General features: G+C 52.0%; 1 protein-coding gene across 1 annotated transcript in view; it reads right to left on the bottom strand.

Annotated features, from left to right (window-relative positions):
* Positions 1 to 20,448, bottom strand: part of Grin2d (glutamate ionotropic receptor NMDA type subunit 2D) — a 35,773-nt gene extending 15,325 nt beyond the window's left edge. The window contains exons 1-9 of the mRNA XM_074057890.1: positions 19,984 to 20,448; positions 15,221 to 15,840; positions 11,337 to 11,451; positions 10,624 to 10,835; positions 10,245 to 10,413; positions 8,981 to 9,134; positions 6,517 to 6,642; positions 6,090 to 6,319; positions 4,720 to 4,880 (exon numbers count right to left, since the gene is read on the bottom strand). Of these exons, the coding sequence (XP_073913991.1) occupies positions 4,720 to 4,880; positions 6,090 to 6,319; positions 6,517 to 6,642; positions 8,981 to 9,134; positions 10,245 to 10,413; positions 10,624 to 10,835; positions 11,337 to 11,451; positions 15,221 to 15,840; positions 19,984 to 20,448 (2,252 nt within the window). The remainder of the gene's footprint in view (positions 1 to 4,719; positions 4,881 to 6,089; positions 6,320 to 6,516; positions 6,643 to 8,980; positions 9,135 to 10,244; positions 10,414 to 10,623; positions 10,836 to 11,336; positions 11,452 to 15,220; positions 15,841 to 19,983) is intronic.
* Between the last annotated feature and the right edge of the window lie 121 nt (positions 20,449 to 20,569).

Genomic DNA, 20,569 nt, shown 5'->3' with positions numbered 1-20,569 from the left:
AGCCATGAAGAAGAATGAAATGTTATCATTTGCTGGTAAATGGATGAAATTGGAGAACATCATTTGGAGTGAGGTTAGCCTGGCCCAAAAGACCAAAAATCATATGTTCTCTGTCATATGTGGACATAAGATTAAGGGCAAACACAACAAGGGGACTGGACTTTGATCACATTATAAAGTGAGAGCACAGAAGGGAGGGGTGAGGATAGGTAAGACACCTAAAAAACTAGATAGCATTTGTTGCCCTCAACGCAGAGAAACTAAAGCAGATACTTTAAAGCAACTGAGGCCAATAGGAGAATGGGACCAGGAACTAGAGAAAAGGTTAGATCAAAAAGACTTAACCTAGAAGGTAACACACACGTACAGGAAATTAATTCGAGTCAACTCCCTGTATAGCTATCCTTATCTCAACCAGCAAAAACCCTTGGTCCTTCCTATTATTGCTTATATTCGCTCTTCAACAAAATTAGAGATAAGGACAAAATAGTTTCTGCCGGGCATCGAGGGGGTGGGGGGGTAAGGGAGGGGGTGGGGGCAGTGGGGAGAAATGACCCAAACATTGTATGCACATATGAATTAAAAAAAAAACTTTTCCCAAAAAAAACCAAAAGAACTATTTACTTGGGCTGGCCTCAAACCTCAGTCCTATTCTCAGCCTCCTGAACAGCTAGGATTATAGGCGTGAACCACCAGTGCCTGACATTTTTTATTCTTGGAGGTAACAGGGTTTTGAACTCAGGACCTCCTACTTGCTAAGCAAGTGTTCCTCCACTTGAGTCATATCCCTAGCCCTCCTCTCTTTTTTGCCTTTAATGTGGTTATAAAAATATAGCATTATACCATAGCTGCCGCGTTAGTATTGGACAGTTACGGCACACACAGTGGAGACTTTTGTGGGTTGCGATTCTGAACTAGGCTCTGGAGCTAGGAAGACACATTCAAGTCAGTGAGATGGTCCAGAAGGTTAATTAAATCAGCAAAGAGGAGAGCGAGGCCAGGGAGAGGCCGAGAAACCCAGGAACACAGAGAATTCTCAGGAAGAGGGGCTGAAGCCAAGTCCATCAAGATCCCCGGATGATATCTGTGTTGGAACAGGAGGAATACAAAGGAAGGATGAGGAAGGGCAAGAAGCACAGGAGAAAAAAAAGGAAGAAAAGATGAAGAGGGAAAGGAAAATAACAAAAGAGCTGGGCTCCGGTGGCTCACACCTGTAATCCCAACTCAGGAGGCAGAGATCAGGAGGATCGCGATTCAAAGCCAGTCCGGGCAAATAGCTCATGAGACCTATCTCAAAAAAACCCTTCATGAAAAAGGGCTGGTGGTGTGACTCAAGGTGAAGGGTCTGAGTTTAAGCCCAGTACTGCAAAAAAAAAGAGAGAGAGAGAGATAGAAAAGCTTCTACATGGACATGTTCAATGTGACACAGCCACCAACAAGATGTGTGTGTTGAGTGCTTGAAATAGAGAGTCTAAATTTCACTGTGCTAGTTAAGTGGAATCCTGGATTATTCCTGGGGCCCAAGACACTCACAGGGTCCTTATGAGAGGCAGAAATGTGGGATGTGGTGGTGCATGCCTGTCATCCCATCACTGGGAGACTGAGACAGAAAGATCACAAGTTTGAGGCCAGCCTAGGCTACAAATAGAGACCCTGTCTCAAAAAAAAAAAAAAGGGGGTAAGTCAGAGAAGGAGCTGTGTAGAAGGGAGGAGAGGTAGGAGTGACTTGGAGCCATGAGCCAAGTAACATGAGAACCTTCTGGAAGCTAGAAAAGGCGAGAAATCAGATGAGGGGGAAAGATAGAGAGTCAGGTCCTCTCATTGGACCCTAGAAGTAAGTTAAGGTTTTTTTTTTTTTTTTTCAGCACTGGGGTTTGACTCAGGGCCTTACACTTGCTAGGCAGGCTCTCTACCCCTTGAGCCACTCCACCAGCCCTTTTTTGTGAAGGGTTTTTTGAGATAGAGTCTCGTGAACTATTCGCTTGGGCTGGCTTAGAACCTTAATCCTCCTGATCTCTGCCTCCTGAGTACCTGGGATAACATACATGAGCCACTGGCACCAGGCTTCAATTTTTATTCTTGCACCAGGCCCTGCAAAGGTTTGTGGTGCACCTGACTGAGGAAATTCTGTGATCACAGGCGTGTGGTGTTAACAGAGCATGGTGGGGACAGGGTGGTGTAAAGGTGATCTCAGGTGGACAGTGAGCCCACGCAGCAGTCACTGTGGGAAAGATGAAGCAGTCAGAGGTGGCGATAAGAAAGTGCTGAAGTTCTCAGTATGAGAAACCAGAGCCTTGTCCACGTGAGTCCCAGAAATTGAGAGAGGGCTGATGCATAGAGAAGGAGAAAGGTGCAAGACAGAACTTGCTGAGTGGCAAAACAAACTCTACACAGGTAGGACTCCAGCAGACAGGGACCACATCCCCACTTACAGCCTGCTCCTGTACCCTTCTGTACAACAGAGGGTGGATGGCTAACACCATCAACTTCCCAGCTTCCCTTGCAGCTAGGACTGGCCATGTGATATGTGATAGGTTCTGAGAGATAGCCAGAAGTTCCTGAGAAGGGCATACTTTCCCCAATAAAAACCTTCCACTCATCAGGCCCAGGTACCTCACGCCTATAATCCTAGCTACTCAGGAGACAGAGATCAGGAGGATCTCGGTTCAAAGCCAGCTGGGGCAAATACATTGCAAGATCGTATCTCCTAAAAACCCATCACAAAAAAAAAAAAAAAAAAAGGCTGGTGGAGTGGTTCAAAGCAGTAGAATGCCTGCCTAGCAAGTATGAGGCTGAGTTCAAACCCCAGTACCACCAAAAACAACAACAAGAAAACCAAACTGTCCATTCTTTCATCCTGCCTGGAACTAGAATGGGCTCTACAGAGGAGGCAGCAGCCTTCTTGTGCCATAAGGCAACCAAAATAAGCATGAAGGTCTATGCTCCAAGTGTGATAGAACAAGAGTGTAGAAAAGGTTCAGGTTGCTTAAGATATCATTAAATAGCCCTGGACTCCTTATTTTTAGAAATACAGAAACCTCTGCTTGTTTAAGCACTCCTAACCAATCTCAGAAACCTATTTTCTGTTCACTATTATTATCCAGTACCAGAAATGTAAATGACACAGATTGGTGCTCTTTAAAAAAAGTTTTAAATGAATGAAAGACGCTCACATTTCCACAAAGCCTGGCTTTACTCCCTGGCCCCCACTTTTGTTTTTTGGAGTCAGGGTCTCGCTCTGTAACCCAGACTGGCTTCAAACTTTCATTCCTCCTGCCTCAGCCTCCCCAGTGCTGGGACTACAGGTGTGTACCACCATGCCTGACTCCAGTTTTACTTTCTGCAGCTGGTTATAAGAGACTCCCTGTATCCTTGGTTGACCCACCTACTTTATTTAAAACAGCTTGGAGCCAGTGGCTCACACCTGTAATCCTAGCTACTTGGGAAGTTGAGATAGGCAGAATCACAGTTTAAGACCAGTTCAAGAAAATAGTTTTTAAGATGTGATTTCCAAAATAACCAGAGCAAAATGCACTGGAGGTGTGGTCAAGCAGTAGTGTGCCTGCTTTGCAAGTGGAAAACCCTGAGTTCAAATCCCAGTTCCACCAAAACAACAAAAACAAAACAAAAACAAAAAAGACTAAGAATGATGGTTTCCCACTGATCCCACTTAAATATGGCCTCTTTTGTTCCATTCTACCCTTTTCCACACTGCACACGATTCAAGACAAATCAGACCACACTTGTCCTGATTAACGCCTCCCTTCTCCATGGCTTCTCACTGCCCTTGGGACCAAGTGCACCCATGACCTTGTCTTTAGGATTCACCCTACTTCTCCTCCCTCACCTGCCCTTTCACTACACTTCTTTGCCCTTCAGCTGCCCTGGCCGTGATCCAAATGGTCCAAGACCACACCACTCTCACACCCACTGCCTGCCAGGCTCTGCCTTCATGAATTCACCTGGCTGCCTTCCTCATCTCCTTCAGGGCTCTGCTCAAATGCCACCTCCTTAGGGAAGCCCATCCTGAACACCCTGGTGAAATGATCCCTGCCCAGTTCCTCTCAAGCTTGCCCTAACTTACTGAAATAATCTTGCTGATTTTTGTTTTTATTGGTGGTACTGAAGTTTGAACTCAGCTCCTCACTTCCTAGGCAAACACTCTACTATTTGAGCCAGGTCCCCAGCCCTTTTGTTTTATAATCTGTTTTCAGGTAGGGTCTTGAGTTAACTATTGCCAGGCCTGGACCTCAATGCTCCTACCTGTGACTGCTGAAATTACAAATGTGAACCACCAGTCCTGGCTATTTGTTGAGATGGCGGTCTTGCAGCTGGCCTCAAACCACAATCTTCCTATCTATGGCTCTTGAGTGATTTAATTCTTATAACGACCTGACAATCATTATCACTCGTTATCCCCCTCTTATAAAGTAGGATACAGAGATTCAGAGAGGTTAAGTCACGTGCTCAAGGAGGTCATAAGGCCAAGAAGAGGCAATTGGTCCCAGAATCCATAATGATTGGATCCCAGAAAACATCAAAAGGCCCCTACGCTACACCTGGAAGGGGGAGTCTGCTGGAACCCTGACTGACCTCCGCCCTCTGAGCTGACCCACCTGGGACTGACCTCTGAGACTCCCCCCCAGACCCCCCCCATACTCCCGTCCTCCAACCCCCCCCCCCGAGCATGCGCAATGCGCCGCCCGGGCATGCGCTGACCCTGCCTTCAGCTGCGTGAGCGCCTCCTCCACGCGGGGCTGGTTGTAACGCACCATGTAGCTGTGCATGTCGGGGTAGTTGCTGCGGATGTTCTTCTCCGTGGACCCGTTGGGCACCGTCCCAAACTTCAGGGGCGGGTACTGCTCCTGGGGCCGCTGGAACTGGGGGACAGAATAGGGAGTTACTAGGGCATCCCCCGCCCCGGACAGCTCCATCCCAAATGCCCCATTCTGGGGGACACCTGCCAACTGGCAGACACCCCCGTCTCACAGGAGCATCTCAGATTTGCTCGCTGTCCAGCAAGCACAGCCACAGACTAGTAATCACAGAGGCAGTTGAGCTCAGAAGCTATAAGCTTCTAGAAGTCCCCTCCACACACACCATGTGCCAAGCATTAACCCTTAACTTGCTGGACCATTCCAGGCCCCTGAGGAGTTCCTAGTTACCATCTATCTAGATTTAAACGCTATTTTAACCCCAGACCCAGCCACATGGGTGTGTGATGGACGTCAACAAAAAAGTTTCAAAAAGCCGGGCACTGGTGACTCACGGCTGTAATCCCAGCTACTCAGGAGGCAGAGATCAGGAGGATCAAGGTTCAAAGCCAGCCCTGGGCAAATAGTTCTCAAGAACTTATCTTGAAAATACTCAACAACAACAAAAAAGGCTGGTGGAGAGTGCTTGCCTAGCAATCGTGAGGTCCTGCATTCAAACCGTAGTACCACCCAAAGACCAAAGTTTCATAAAGCCACGCTCCCCCCTTACTACCTAAGATGCTGTTGACATATATTTTTCTGCTGTTCTATCTGTTCCTTTCAACACAATGCTTCTTGCAAGCCACTGGATCGATCTCTCAAGCCGGCGGTGACACCTGGCTAACCACAGACACCCTCCATCCCTGAACACGCCCCAGACCAGTGCCAGGAGGTCGGGAATGGAGAGAAAGAGCATCTGGAGCAATTTGACAAAATGGTTTGATGTCTGTGGAATCTGTTAAACAAAAATTTGGGGTTGACTTGTGCATGGCTTGATTTTTTTCCTTTTATTTTTGCTGTTCTAGTGATTCACTGCTCTTGTATTTTCCCAACGCACCGGTCTCCAGTGGGTTAGAAGATTTAAAAACTTGTCCTTCATAACACTGGTCTAGAATATTCTATTTGGCGCTACTGCTCCTACAACATTGGGGAATACCCTTTTCTCCAAGAAATGGTTTAAACATTTCATGTTTTCTTATCCTTTTTCCTTCAAGAACATTCCGTTCTACCATTCTGGAATTCTTGGGAAGAGATTCCCAGAAATTCCCCCTCTGCCCTGCCATATGTCATCTCTATGACCTCCATTCCTAGCCACCCCCTTCTCCCTCCACACACCTTGCGGTCACTGAGCCCAGACACGGTGTCCACATACTCCTCCTGGATCATGAAGGCTGCCAGGTTGGCTGTATAGCTGGCGAGGAAGATGACAGCAAAGAAAGCCCACACCAGCACCATGATTTTGCTGGTGGTCCCGCGGGGGTTCTCCACGGGCACGGAGTTATTGAACACCAGGGCCCAGAGCAGCCAGATGGATTTCCCAATGGTGAAGGTTGAGCCGCCAGGGCCTGCAGGAGGCCAGGACAAGGACATGGACCCAATGAAATCCATAAGGGATGATGAGGGAGCACAAAGAACTACAATTCCCAGTGGTCCCTGAGGCCTCAGGAGCTTTGGTGCTGGCCCCCAGGGTCTTCTGGGAAATGTAGTTCTATGGTGCAGTCCAGGTGCTAAGAGGTAGGGTAAAAGGAGGGAGGGGACTCACGCTTGCCCGTGGCCAGGCTGCGGTTGTAGCCCACGGGACTGAGGTACTCGAAGATGAAAACAGTGACGGCGACCACGGTGAGGCACATGACAAACATCATCACCCACACAGCAGGGCTGTAGGGCTCTGGAGACAAAGGAGGTGAGGTGATATCATGGGTCAGCCAAGCAAAGGACTAGGGGACCGCAGACATTTGAACAAAGTGAAGCCTAGGTCCGACCCCATCTGTTCTGTTCCCTTCCCTGGCTCCCCATCTTAGGATAGCCCCCACCCCACAGAGCCCTGGGAAGTAGCCTCCTAAGAGCATATCTCCAAAATGTGTCTTGAACCCCACACCTGAGTCTCTACCTCCCCCCGCCATTGCTCCAGACCAGCTCCCCGGCTCTGAACTCGGGAGCCCCACACCCACCCAGTCCCAGGCCAACCCTTCTGCCATCCTCACTCCCTTCCCTCCTTCACATGCCGTAGTCTGTCTGTCCCTTGTTCCCTACCCCTGCCCCTGTGCTACTTGGATCTGTCTTCCCCATTGTCATGGCCAACCTGGCTCAGGCCTTGTCTCCTTTCTGAGACCATCTCCCCAGCCTCCCAGGCCCCAGTCTCTCCCACACAGCCCAGAAATAATCCCTACCCCTCCTCTGCCCCCCTTCTCAGCCCTCCCATGGCTCCCCAGTGTTCCCAGGACACAGTCCCAGACACTCAGCCTGATCTTGGCCTCCTCTCAAACTCCCTATATTTCACAGTTCCTGATCGAACCACACCCTCTTGGCTGCCCTGCCAGAGGTGCCACCTGTCCATCAGACAGCCTCCCACTCACAGGTCTTCTTCTCACATCCAATAACTTTCTGTCTCCTCTGGAACTTCACTGACAATAAGCCAAAGTCACCACTTCTTTGCTAAGAGTACCAAGTGATTCTACCTCCCAGGGCCAAGTGAGCATGAGCAGCTGGACCCGTCCCTGTCACAGCAAGATCACCACCCTGGGCTGTCACTGCAGCATCTGGGACATGCCTGGTACCTCTGCTGGGTAACTCAGGGCGTAAATAGGAACTTGTCACTCCTCTGCTCTGTACTGCTCGAAGGCAGTATATCCTCACTCCCTTCCCTAGGTAGTGCTTCCCAGTGACCTGCAGTGACCTGAGTGCAAGGAGGAGGCCACTGGAGACACTGTTGGGGAAAACAAAACAGAGGGCAGGGAATGACTCCCTTCCACTGAGGCTTCAGAGAGCAAGTGGGAACTGATGGGCACTGCCACCCTTGGCCCCTTGAACGCATGTCCTTCTGTCCTCTCCAGCTCCAGAAATGGGATTTCTACCCAGTGCACCACACAGCCCCCAGCCCATCTGGGTGGTGGCTTCCTAACCACACCCTCTTTTTGCCCCTGGTAGCCACCCTCTTTCTGCACACACCCATCCTTTCTTGGGCATGGACCTTTGCAGTAGTGTCCTTTGAGCCTCCAGTGGCTCAAATGTGATTGTACTTAAACAGTGGCCACTGTATTAGAACCCAAACTTCCTGGGTTCAAAGCCCCGAAAGAGTTGGCCTTTTTCTCTCAGCCCTCCCCTCCCCTCCCTTTTACTCTTGCCCTCTTCCAGTCACACAGGCCCCTGGCAGATTCACAAACACTCCAGGCCTATTCCCACCACAGGACCTTTGCACTTGCTGTGCTCTCGCCTGGCATGCTTTTCCATCCATATTCATGTAGGGCTCGGTTACCTCCTCAACGGGGCCTCACCTGTCCCCCACAGCATTGCTCACTCTATTCTTCTCCATCTTTTCACCCTGGCTTGATTTCTCCTGTTATCTCTACCATTGAAAGTAATCTTGTTTATGCATCTCTGAAGTTGTTTTTCTGTCTCCCCATAGAAGGATTTTGGGATTTGTCTGTCTCATTCGCCACTGTGTTCCCAGAGCACTGCACATAGTAGGTGCCAAATAACACTGATGGGTGACTCCAGCTCTTAATATTTTGTTCCTGTGCTAGTCTCTTGTCTGGATGTCATCTCACACCTAGACACAGTGCCTAGATACAGATGGGAGAATCACAGTTTCAGGCCCACCTGGGCAAAAAGTGGAAGACCCTAACTAAAAGCAGAATGGGCTGGGGGCCATAGCTCAAGTTGGTAGCGCTCCTGTCCAGTAAGGACAAGGTCCCGAGTTCAAATCCCATGCTGTCGAAAAAATAAATAGAAGAAAGGAAAGAAAAAAGAATACAATATGAATACAAAACCAGATGCACAGGCTTCCTCAGCTTCATGCTGAGATTTCCTTCTGCTAGGGGAAACTAATTCTCCCACTTTACAGGTTTAGAAACTGGGTTTCAGAAGTGACATCACTCCACTGGAGTCAGAGAACCAGTACAGGTGTGGGAACCCAGGTTTTCTGACCCCCAGACCCACACGGTTGGGGACAGTTGCTCCAACCTTGTCATGTAGGTGTGGCTCCCTGTCCCGGGGCCCAGGCTCACCGAGGAAGGCTGAGGGGGACACAGTGCCGTTGCTGCGCGCCACCATGACGCTGATGCCGGTCTCCACGAAGGGGACGGAGAAGTCCACGATCTCGGACCGCTCTTCGTTGATGGTGAGGGAGCCGATGGCCATGTCTGCGCGTTGGTAGAACACCTAATGTGGAGGCGAGGAGTGGATCAGGGAGTTGGCTCAGGAGGACAGAGAATCACAGTGGACTAGGACCCCTTCCTCAGGAGGAGACGAGTGACAGGGTGAGAGAGGCTAAAAGGCATGTTCAGGTGGATGAGGAAGGGGACAGAGGAGGGCAGGCAGAGAAGGGGAACGTGGGGAGAAGCGGTGGCTTCCCCTCACCCCCGCGGCCCCCCGCAGCCAATAACTTTTAGAATCTATTGTCCAGGCCCCGCCCCCTTCCCCTAGGCGGTCCACCCTCCTAGCCCTGCCCCCTTCTAAAGGGTCTATCCTGCTAGCTCCGCCTTCTTCCCTAAGAGTACCCCTAGGAAGCATCTTGCTTACGCCCCCCTCCACTTGGAGTACCACCGTGGCCCCGCCCCCTTCCCCTAGGAGTTGCATCTTACTAGCCCCAGCCCTTAGGAATTATATTCCACTAGCTCCGCCCCTTTCCCCTAGGAGTTCCATCCACTAGCCCCGCCCCCTCCCCAGGAGTATCACCATCCTGCCCTTTCCCCTAGAAGGACTACCCTGACTCCGCCCTTTTTCCTTAGGCGTTCTACTCTACCTCCCCCGTCCCTTAAGAATTCCATCCTACTAGCTTCCAGGAGTTCCACCCTACTAGCCCCACCCCTTAGGAATTCCATCCCACCATCTCCACCCCTTTCAAGAAGGGCCATCCTACTAGCTCCGCCCACTCCCCTAGGAGGACCACCCTGACCCCACCCCCTCCCCCTAGGCGTTCCAGCCTCCTAGCCCCGCCTCCTAGGGATCTACTAGCTCCGCCCCCTCCTAGGAGACCCGTCCTTCTAGCCCCGCCCCACCCACTAGGAGTACCACCTTTCCCCAGCCCCTTTCTCAAGGAGCTCCACTTTCCTAACCCCACCTCCTTAGCCCCCAAGGTCTCTCCCCTGACCCCGTCCCCAGCAGCCTCACTCCTGGCCCCACCTCGAGCTTCCTGACTCTATCCCCATCCCCAAGGTACGAGCTGCTCGTGACCCCGCCCCCAGGCCCCGCCCCTGCCGAGCCCCTCCGCTCTTGGCCCCGCCTCTCCGACCTGAAGATACGGCTGCCTTGTGGGTCTCGCAGCCTCACCTCCCCGATCATGCCGTTCCAGACGCCGTCGATCTTCTTCCCGTGCTTGCCGTTGGTGACCAGGTAGAGGTCGTAGCTGAAGCCGATGGTGTGTGCCAGCCTCTTCAGAATGTCGATGCAGAAGCCCTTGCAGCACCGCTTCTCCGGGCGGGGGGCATCCGGGGGAGGGCTGCGGGGAGCGAGCAGGCTTGGGGAAGTTGGGGACGCCCCCTCTCAGGAGGTGAGGGTATGGACGAAGGGGCAGGCAGCAGCTAAAACCGTGGCTAGGGCTTTCTGGGGAAACTGAGGCACAGAGGGGTTTCCTGGCATCAAGCTGGAAGGGCTGTGCGGGCTAGGGGAGGAATTTGGACGCTGCAAGTCCTCAACCCCGAGTTGTCACCTGTGGGTTCGGTTGAGCTGGCTCCGGCAAGGGACCGAGTCTCTGATGCAGGTGCCGCTGATGGGGTCGGCAGGCTCCACAATGACAAAAGGTCTCTCCTCCAGCGTGGCTACCGTGAGGTGCTGCGTGTCGTCCACTGGCTGCAGGAAGCGGCCATAGCGGGACCAGAGCGGGTACTTGAGACGGAGAGTCTGCTGCTCCCAGCTGCCCACCTTGGCCAACAGAAGGGCAGTCAGGCCTCCTGGGGGACATTCCAGAGTGTCCTGGAATGTCCCTCCTCCCTGAGATTAGTAGTGTGGGATCTACCTCCCTTCAGCACCCTTCACACCCTGGAGCCTGGGCCTTGGCTCCTGAGTTTCCCCTGGTCCTGGGAGTCCCAGCCTAAGTCCCTCTCTCAGACTCAGGAGTTCTTCCCCAGCCCTCTTCCCCCAGACCCAGGGATCCAGACCCTAGCCTCCTCCCTCAGACCAAGGGATCCAGACCCCAGCCCTCCTCCCTCAGATCTAGGGGTCCAGGTCACAGCCTTTTCCCTCAGACCCAGGGGTCCAGGCCCAGCCTTCCTCCCTCAGTCCCAGGGATCCAGGCCCGGACCTCCTCCCTCAGTCCCAGGGATCCGGGCCCTAGCCTTCCTCCCTCTTCAGGACCTGGGGCCCTCCCCTGCCAGAACCCAGAAGTCTAGGCTGTCTCCTGCCTGAGGTCTGGGCTGGACTCACCACTTCCCACGTCCTGTCTCTGGTGAGTGAGATGACCACCAACGAGGGGTTCACCAGGAAGCCATCCTCATTGAAGGAGTAATCCCGGTTATCCCAGGTAATGTTCATGAAGTACCTATGAGGAGGAAGGGAGGGAACATTTTGGGGGACCTGAATGGGTCCCTGGGCTATTTTTGGCCAAGCTTCCTTCTTTTTCTTTTCTTTCTTTTTCTTTTTTTTAGTGGGACTGGTGTTTGAACTCAGGACTTTGCACTTGCAAAGCAGGCGCACCACTGCTTGAGCCACACCTCCAGTCCATATTTTGCTCTGGTTCCTGCATGCTCTGATACCCCTCCCTGCCTCTGGAACCTTGTTAGCCCACTTCTACCTCTGCTTCCCTGTGATTACAGATGTACATTACCATGTCTGCTCATTTGTTGAGATGGGAGTTTGTTAACTTTTTGCTTGGTCTGGCCTGAAACTTCAAACCTCTTGATCTCTGCCTCTTGAATAGCTGAGATTACATGTGTGAGGCACTGTGCCCAGAACTAGCTATTTTCATTGCACTCTGATGGTCTTCCACATACTCTCCCCAATCACTGTGCTGGACTCTTAGGTGCTCTCTCAGTCCCTCCACCCAGGCCATTAGTCACCAAGTCCCATCCTTCCTGCCCCATCCCCTACTCCATCTTCCACAGCCTCCTGCCTGGTCTCCAGTCTCCAATCTCTCTCCTCTACCTGCACCGAGAGGGATCTTTCTATACCCAAGATGATTCACCCCTCCCCTGCACCTGCCTCCCAGAGCCGTGCTAGAGAGTCCAAGCCTGCCAACCTGCCATCCAAGGCAAGAACTTGACCACATCCACCTTCCCAGCCTCTAATTCTGCCTTTAATTGCTCTGAGCTATCATGGATCTGTCAATCTGCCCAGGTTTTTCTCCTTCAGAACCTCTGCACATACTGTGCCCCTCTACCCAGAATACCCTCCATTTCCTGTGAACTCCCAGATCACTCTAGTGTCGTGCCCAAGCTTCTCCCCCTGGCCTAAAAAGCCCTACATGTGTCTCTCCATCTGCTACTCAGCCCTTTCTCCCTTTGGCCCACCATGCTCCAGCCATGCTCCTGCTGTTACAGTCTCTCTCTCTCTCTCTCTCTCTCTCATTCTTTGGTGGAACTGGAGTTTGAACTCAGGGCTTGATGCTTGCAAAGCAGGCACTCTACCACTTATGCCATGCCTCCAGTCCATTTTGCTCTGGATACTTGGAGATGGGGTCTTCACAACTATTTGCCGGGGCTGGCCTGCAACCTCGATCTTTCCAGTCTCAGACTTCCAAGTAGCTAGAATTACAGGCGTGAGCCACGGTACCAGCTTAATAAAATGCTTTTGAGTGAATGGACAAATGCAGGAAGAATTCATCTTCAGGTCTTGGTTTCTGACCCTGTCTCCTGGAAACCTCCTGACTTCATAGCTCACCCCTGACTTGTCGCCTGCTTTGAAAGGCTGATTGGGGCCAATTAATTTCCTCTTGGGATCAGGTTTACTATAGATCTGGACGTCAGGTGATGACGAGAAAAGGCTGAAGTTGAGGAAGCAGAAATTCTGTGTAAAAGACAGGAATGGAGCAGGTGCCAGTGGCTCACGCCTGTAATCCTAGCTACTCAGGAGGCAGCGATCAGGAGGATCATGGTTCAAAGCCAGCCCAGGGCAAGTAATTCAAGAGACCCTATCTTGAAAGTACTCAACACAAAACAGGGCTGGTGGAGTGGCTCAAGTGGTAAAGCATCTGCCTTGCAAGCCTGAGGCCCTGAGTTCAAACCCCAGTACCACTCCCCCACTAAAAATAAAACCAAAAAAACCAAAACAACAAAAAGAAACACGGCATGGTGGGGCACATCTGTAATCTCAGATACTCAGGAGGATTCTGAGTTCCAGACCAGCCCAGGCAGAGTTAGTGAGACCCTGTCTCATAAACAGACACAAAAGGACTGGAGGCGTGGACTCAAGTGGTAGAGTGCCTGCCTAACAAGCGTGTGTCCCTGGGTTCAATCCCCAGTACTGCAAATAATAAAATAAGATAAACTCAACAGCCTCTGGGAAAAGCACTCTTTAAGAGAATGAAGAAGAGGGGAGCCAAGTGAGAAAGACGGAGTCACAAAGAGATGAAAGAGTACGTAGCCCTAGGCTTGGCCTCAATTCTGATGTCTGCGTTTCTCTGAATGTTTATCTTCAATAAACCCCTTTTCCCCAAGGAAGCTTAAATGAGACTCCACCGCTTGCAACCAAGAATGTCCTGGCTTAGACTGTGCTCCCCAGTTTCTGCGAGCATCACACTGTGTCCTCATTATTCCCATGCCTGTCTGCTACCCCTTCAGGGCCCTGTGTTCTTGGAAGAAGTCAAAGGTCTTACTTCATCTCCATGTTCCCAGCGCCCAGCACGAGCCCTGGCTCCTACCTCCTGCTATTAATGAACAGGGATGCTTCTCTCACCCCATCTTGTTCCAGGGTCCTGATTCCCCACTCACCTGGTCTCAATTCTCCTTCCTTACGTCTTGTTCCCATCCATCACCTCCTCACACTAAACTCATTTCAGGACTCACGGCCTCCCCTTCCACTGTTCTGTCAGCAAGCTTAGCGGTTTCCCCACTCCCAAGGCTTTCTATGGTGGAACCACTGTTTTCCATCAAATTCATGTTCTCTTCTAACATAACAGTTGGACCAATGGCGGTCCAACTAGGGTCAACATTTCCCAACTTTCCTGGGAGCTAACCAGGCCATGTGCAGGTGTGGTAGTCAAGTGTCTAAAGAACAATCAGTACAGCATGGGCACTAGCCAATCAGAACACCAGTACTGACCGTGTGACTATGTTCTCACCATAGACTTGTCCCTTCACCTCATTTAACATGAAATCTCTTGGGCTCCTTTTCCTCTTTCTGCCTTCTCAAGAGCTCAACCCCCTCTGCTGTGACCTCAACTCTGCTTTGACTATGCAGAGATGCCAGAGCAATGACATCTGTGAATTCTGGGCCCCTGAATGATCACGCTGCGCTATCAGACTCCTGCTAACCTGGATTGCTCATCTCTGGGATGTTCTGTGGAAGAGCAAAACTTCCACTTTGTGTGGGCCCCTGGGATCAGCGGATCGTCTTGTCACTAAAGCCCAACTCAGAGCCTAACTATTCAATGGAAGAGGCTACCAGCTATTTTTCCTACCACAAAGGGGGCGGGAAGAAGCACTGCCAATTAAACCACTGTAACCATCAATTATAAGACATCTTGATTTCAAAGGCATTAAAATGTAAAAACAAAACAAAACTATGCATTCTTTGTAGAGGCAGGGATCTCTGTTTTCCATGATAACCTGGAGCTTCCTGTGTAGTCCAGGCTAGCCTTGAACTCATGATCCTTCTGCCTCAGCCTCCTAGTGCTGGGAGTAGACCACTACACCTGGATAAAATTATGCATTTTTTTGGGGGGAGGGACTGGTGTTTGAATTTAGAGCTGCAGCCTTGCAAAGCAGGTGCTCTATGGCTTGAGACACACCTCCAGTCCTTCGTGCTCTGATTATTTTGGAGATGGGCGTCTCCAGAACTGTTTGCCCAGGCAGACCTTGAACTTTGATCCTGACCCTTGATCTCTGCCTTCCAAATAGCACAGGTGCCCAGTTTAAAATTACACATCCTAAAGTCACGAAATACAGTTATACAGTCACTGTGTAGCAGGTGCCCTCCAAATTACTTGATTTAATTAACCCCAGAAAGGGACCCAGTGATAACCATTTTACAGAAAAGTAAACTGAGGCTTGCATGGGGCATGCATTTCATTCGTGGCCACCTAGCTAATTGAGTGGTCCAGGCGGTCACAGTTTGTAAACCTTCCCACAGTCTTCCATCCCTGCCCAACTCACCTATGCAGACTCTCCCCGCGGTGGGTGCGATTCTGCGCTCGACAGTCGTGGCCGAGCTCAGGCAGGAAGCCATAGTCACGTAGCAGGGCCTGGGCACCTCTGGCCACAACAGCCACACCAGCTGCCACACGTCGGGCCAAGTCATCCCTCCAGCCAGCTGAGCGCACTGCAAACAGCCCCGCAGGCAGTGGGGCGCCTCCTGGTAGAAGAAGGGGTTCCCCAGGGGCCCCTGAGCCTCCGCCTCCAGCCAGCTGGGGTCCAACCATGAACCAGACATAGCCAGGCCCAGTGAGGCCGGCCTCCTCTGCTGCCCTGAACACTGCCTCGGCCTCCTCTCGGGCGCAGAAGAGGAGGCGGATCTGCGCGCTGACACTGCGGAGCTGAGCACCCAGCACGGCCTCGCCAGCCCCTGGATCCAGTGTCAGCGCCCCGCGGTGCTCCCAGCCCACCAGGCTGCCGTCAGTCAGCACCTCGATGTAGGACAGGAAGGCCCGGTGGCCAGGGGCCCGCGTGGTCACCGCTACAAAGGATGTCCAGTCGTACTCCTCCAGCACCTCAAAGATAACCTGAAGCTGCTGCTCTGTGGAGGAGCCCAGCTGCAGGAAGGTGGAGCCCTTCTCCTGCGGGGGACAGAGGATGTCAGACCTCTGCTGTGGAGACCTCATCTTCCAGCAGTGTGGCACCAATGGCAGGTCACAACTCTGACTACCTGCCATTGACTTCTGTGTGTCCTTTTCCTCCTGGCGCACAGGCTAGAAATGGGTCAGGTTTAGCCACAGAACAGTTATTCTAGGCCCACCCCTAAAACTCTGCCTCATGAACCTTGCTCTTCTCCCTGTCGGAGGACGGATTCAAAAGGCCCCAGAAAGAACCCTGAAGTCCTAAGGGGACTATAGTACCACAGAACAGGAGCAGTCTGAGTCTCTGAGTTCCCATGTGGACAATAGCAATCTCCGATCAGGACCACCTGTTTGGACTTTTTTTTTGGTACTGGCATTTGAACTCAGGGCCTACACCTTGAACCACTACACCAGCGCTTTTATTTATTTATTTATGTTTGCCATGGGTTTTTTTCAAGATGGGTCTCTTGAACTATTGGCCTGGTCTGGCTTGGAACCAAGATCCTCCTGATCTCTGCTTCCTGAGTAGCTAGGATTACAGGTGTGAGCCACTGGCACCCAGAACCTGTTTGGATTTTATATGAATGAGAACCTGTTGGGTGGAGCTGCTGAAATTTGAGGGGTCCCTGTTACAGCAAGTAACTTCACTGTCATTAATATGGTCAGTAGCTACTGAGGAACTACAGTTCCCAGCACGCACCCAGAGGGACTGGTTCCCCTGCAGGCAATGAGAATACATCTCCCAGCATGCAGTGAGGGTACTGAAGATACCCTACTTCCCAAGTGGAGTGGACTTCCCTGTCTTTGATTTTTTTTTTTTTTTGTCCCTTCCTTCTCTGTCTCCTTTTCTGGCCTGTCTTCCTCAGCCAGAACTCTAAAGGTAGATATTCCTCCCCACCCCCTACCCCCACCCCCACCTCTGCTCTGAGGGGTTTTCTTTTCTTTCCTGTCCCCTATTCTTGGTCATGTCATCCAGGCCCATGAGTTAAATACTGTCTCCAATATGGTAGCCACCAGCCACACATAGCTACTGAAATTTAAATTAACTTAAATTAAAAAATTTATTTCTCCAGTTGCACTAAGCACATTCTGAGTGTTCAACAGTGACATGAGGCTTGTGGCTAGTCTATATAGCCACACTTCATCACTGCAGAAAGTTGCATTGGATGTGCCCTCAGTCACAGCTGTTCCTGTGAGCTCCGAATAAACCCCTTTGTGGTCAACATCTCTCCTTGGATTTCCAAGAGTATCTCAAAATCAGCATGTCAAAAAGAGATTTCTTTTTTTAATGTTGAGACAGGGTATTGACATGTAGCTCAAGCTGGTCTTGAACTCAAGATCCTCCTGCCTCAGCCTCCTGAGGACTGAGATTACAGGTGTGTACCACCACACCTAGCTTCAAAAACAGAATTCTTGACACACATTCTTACTCCCTCCCCTCTCACTCACCTGTGTTCATTCCTTTTTCACCCTAATGCCCTGGACCCAAACCTAAATCTCTTTTCTGTCTCTTTCCCTCACACCTACATCCAGGCCATCTCCTGTTTTCTCAGCTCTATGTTAAACCTAATCACAGTTGTCTACTTACTGCTGCCACTGTCACCACTCTCCATGATATCACTTTCCTTGTTTTGGTAGTACAGGACTTTGAATTCAGGACCTCTTGTTTGCTTAGGCAAGTGTTCTACCACTTTAGCCATGCCTGCAGCCCTTGTTGGGTTAAGGTCTTGTGTTTATGAACTTCGATCCTGCTATCTACACCTCCCTTGTAGCTGGGATGACAGGCATGCACCACTGCACCCAGTTTATGGGTTGAGGTGGGGTCTGGTTACTTTTCACCTGAGCTGGCCTTGAACTATGATCCTCCTGCTCTCCACTTCCAGAGTAGCTGGAATTACATCCATGAGCCACCAGGCTCAGCTTTGACATCACTTTCACTTTTGCCTAGACATCTATAGGTTTCCAGCTAATTTCTGCTTCTATTCTTGTTTCTTTCAGTCCGTTCTCCAAACAGCAGCCAGAGTGATCATTTCAAAATATTAATTGGATCACATCTCTTCTCGATTGAAAACCCTCCAATGATTCTACAGGGGAACCAAAGCCAAAGTTCTTGCTGTGGCCTACAAAGGCCTGCATGAACTGGCCCCTGCTGACTCTTCTCTGACCTCATCTCCTGCCACTCCCAACCCCCACCGCCCATCCCCTTCAGCCATTCCCCCTCTTTGCTCTTTCTCAAACACTCCAAGCACCTTCCGATTTCAAGAGCTGTCCCTGTTAGCTGTTGCCTTCCTGGGGACACATCTGCAGCATCTCCATATCCAGCCCATTCTTTCTCATTCCTCCTCAGCAAGGCCTTTCCTGACGGTCATGGATTGAAGGCCCTCTCCCCACTCAGTCATTGCAACATCCTGTCTGTTTCCTCCAGGACACATTTTACCATCTGTGGCTCACTTTGTCTGTTTCCTATGTTAAAATGCAGTTTTATCCCCCAGAACCCAAAATGCCCCTGGCACAGAATCAGCCCTCAACAAACCTTCCTTTAATGTAATGTGTGCCTGAGTATAGAGGATGGGGATCCTGGGGAGGTGAGGTTTCCCAGAATGCACTGGGCACTCTGAGAGGACCTCATCCCTCAGCAGGTGGAGTTGTGCCAAGGGGACCATCGCCCAGCATTCAATGGGGGTACAAGTGAAGCTGTAAGGACCATGCTTTCTTCCATCCTGGGTCACTGAGTGGACTACATTTCCCAGAAGGCGATAGGTTGTACACTGAGTGGAGCACAGTGCATAGCAGACAGTGAAACAGAGTGGACTGCACTTAGAAGCAATGGAAGCATGAGGGACCATATTTTTGGGCATTCCAGAAGGGGCAGTCAGGAAAAGTAAGTTTGTCTTCCAAATCTACAAATCTGCCTACAAATCTCTGGACAGTGTTATGCCAAGTAGAACAAGAAAGTTGGACAGAGGTGTTTCCCAGGATGCTTTAGACAGAACTGCGAGTCCCAGCATGCAATAGTGATCCAGTCACAAAGCCAAGAGCCCTTGCAGCAGAGAATTGGCCTATTAGGTCCCACCCACCCTGATGGCTCCATCCTCCAGCTAACTGCACCTCTCTGTTCCACTGGCTCCACCCCAATAAGACCATGCCACTTCTCGGGTCCCACCTCTTGGCCTTTCTTTGCTCAGTCCACAGACCAGGCTCTGTCCATTTCTCCTCTTTGCCACCAGAAGTCCACTATAACCGGCCCCTCCTGTGCCTCTGAGAGGCAGGGCTCGCTCTAGGCCATGGCCAACTCCAACTGCTACTCTCCCCTTCCCAGCAGGCTTTCATTGGCTGGGCCTGCTTCTGTCTATACTAAGCCTTCATCCCCCAAGGCCCACCCTGTGGATTCCCAATTTCTACACCACACAACTTTGTAAGACCCTTCCTGAATCTTCTTCTCTAGGCCCCGCCCTTTACTTCGGCGCTTAAACCCCGCCTCCTCCCTAGCCTTGCCCTTCACTGGCCCCGCCCCTTCCCTGAAGACTGACCCTAAAATTCACGTCCTTGAGGCCCAGTGCCACCCTTCCCCACTGAGGACTCTTCTTCTTAAGACTCCTCCTTTCGATGGATGGCACCATCCTCCTTCGTACTAGTCCTTCAGTACCAGATATCCTCTCATGCTCGCTGTCCCTGCTTTCTTAGTTCTCTCCTCCTCGCTAGACTCACCCCTTTCTGAGTCCCATTCCTTTCCAACTGACTCCTCCCCTCTCTGTCCCAAACCCACTCCTCTCTTTTCGTCCCTAGTCCTCACTCCCGTGCTGGTTAGCCCCGCTACTTTACCAGATCCAACCCCTTTCCACAGCTCATCTTTATGCAGTACCTCATCTACAGTGACTGGGTTCAAGTTCTCCCAATACCATGAGCATTGATGACTGGCCTCTCTCTGACCCTTCTTCTAGGTGACTCCCCTGGAAGGCCCTGAGCACCCACCCTATCAGATATGCCTCCAGATCAGCCCCGTCTCTTACCTAGCCTTGACTCCGTCCATCAACCCAGATGCTGATCTATTGGACCGTCCCAGCCCCCCAAGGCCCCGCCCCCAATCAACCTCAAACCCCGCCCCTCGCCCACGGGCCCCGCCCCCAGTCCGGCCGCGCGCACCTTGGGCGTGAGCACGAGCGCTGCGCCGCCGTGCACGGCCACGATGGGCAGCGAGGTCTGGGCCGACAGGAAGTCGAGGATGGGCGCGACGGCGGGCGCGCGCGAGTCGTCCTCGAAGACGACGCCGTGCACGCGCAGCCCCGACAGCAGGTCGCAAAGCTGCAGCACGAGGCTGCGCGGGTCCGAGCCGTTGAGCACCAGCGCCACCGGCCGCACGTCCAGGCCCGGGCTGCGCACGGCCGCCGCCACGGCCGGACCCAGGCGCGCCGCCTCGGCCGCGTACGCAGGTCCCGAGAAGACCAGCGCCACGTTGAGCGGCCGCGCCCCGCTGGGGGCCCCGCCGGCCCCGCCGGCCCCGCCCGGCCCCGGCGCCTCCTCCGGGAACGGGCTGGCGCAGGCCAGCGCCAGCAGCAGCAGCATCTTAGCGGGGCCCCGAGGGCCGCGGGGGCCACCGGCGCCACGCATCGCCTGCGGGCCCCGCCGGGCGGCCTCTGAGCGCCCGGGCCGGGAGAGACACGGGAGGAGAGGGGCAGGGACAGAAACACGGGGACGGTATCGAGAGATGCACAGAAGGGGAGGTACAGGG

This window comes from Castor canadensis, chromosome 16 (genome assembly GCF_047511655.1).
Source record: "Castor canadensis chromosome 16, mCasCan1.hap1v2, whole genome shotgun sequence".
Lineage (NCBI taxonomy): Eukaryota > Metazoa > Chordata > Mammalia > Rodentia > Castoridae > Castor > Castor canadensis.
Note: the sequence above shows the minus strand (reverse complement) of the source record. Positions and strands in the feature narration are given on the sequence as shown.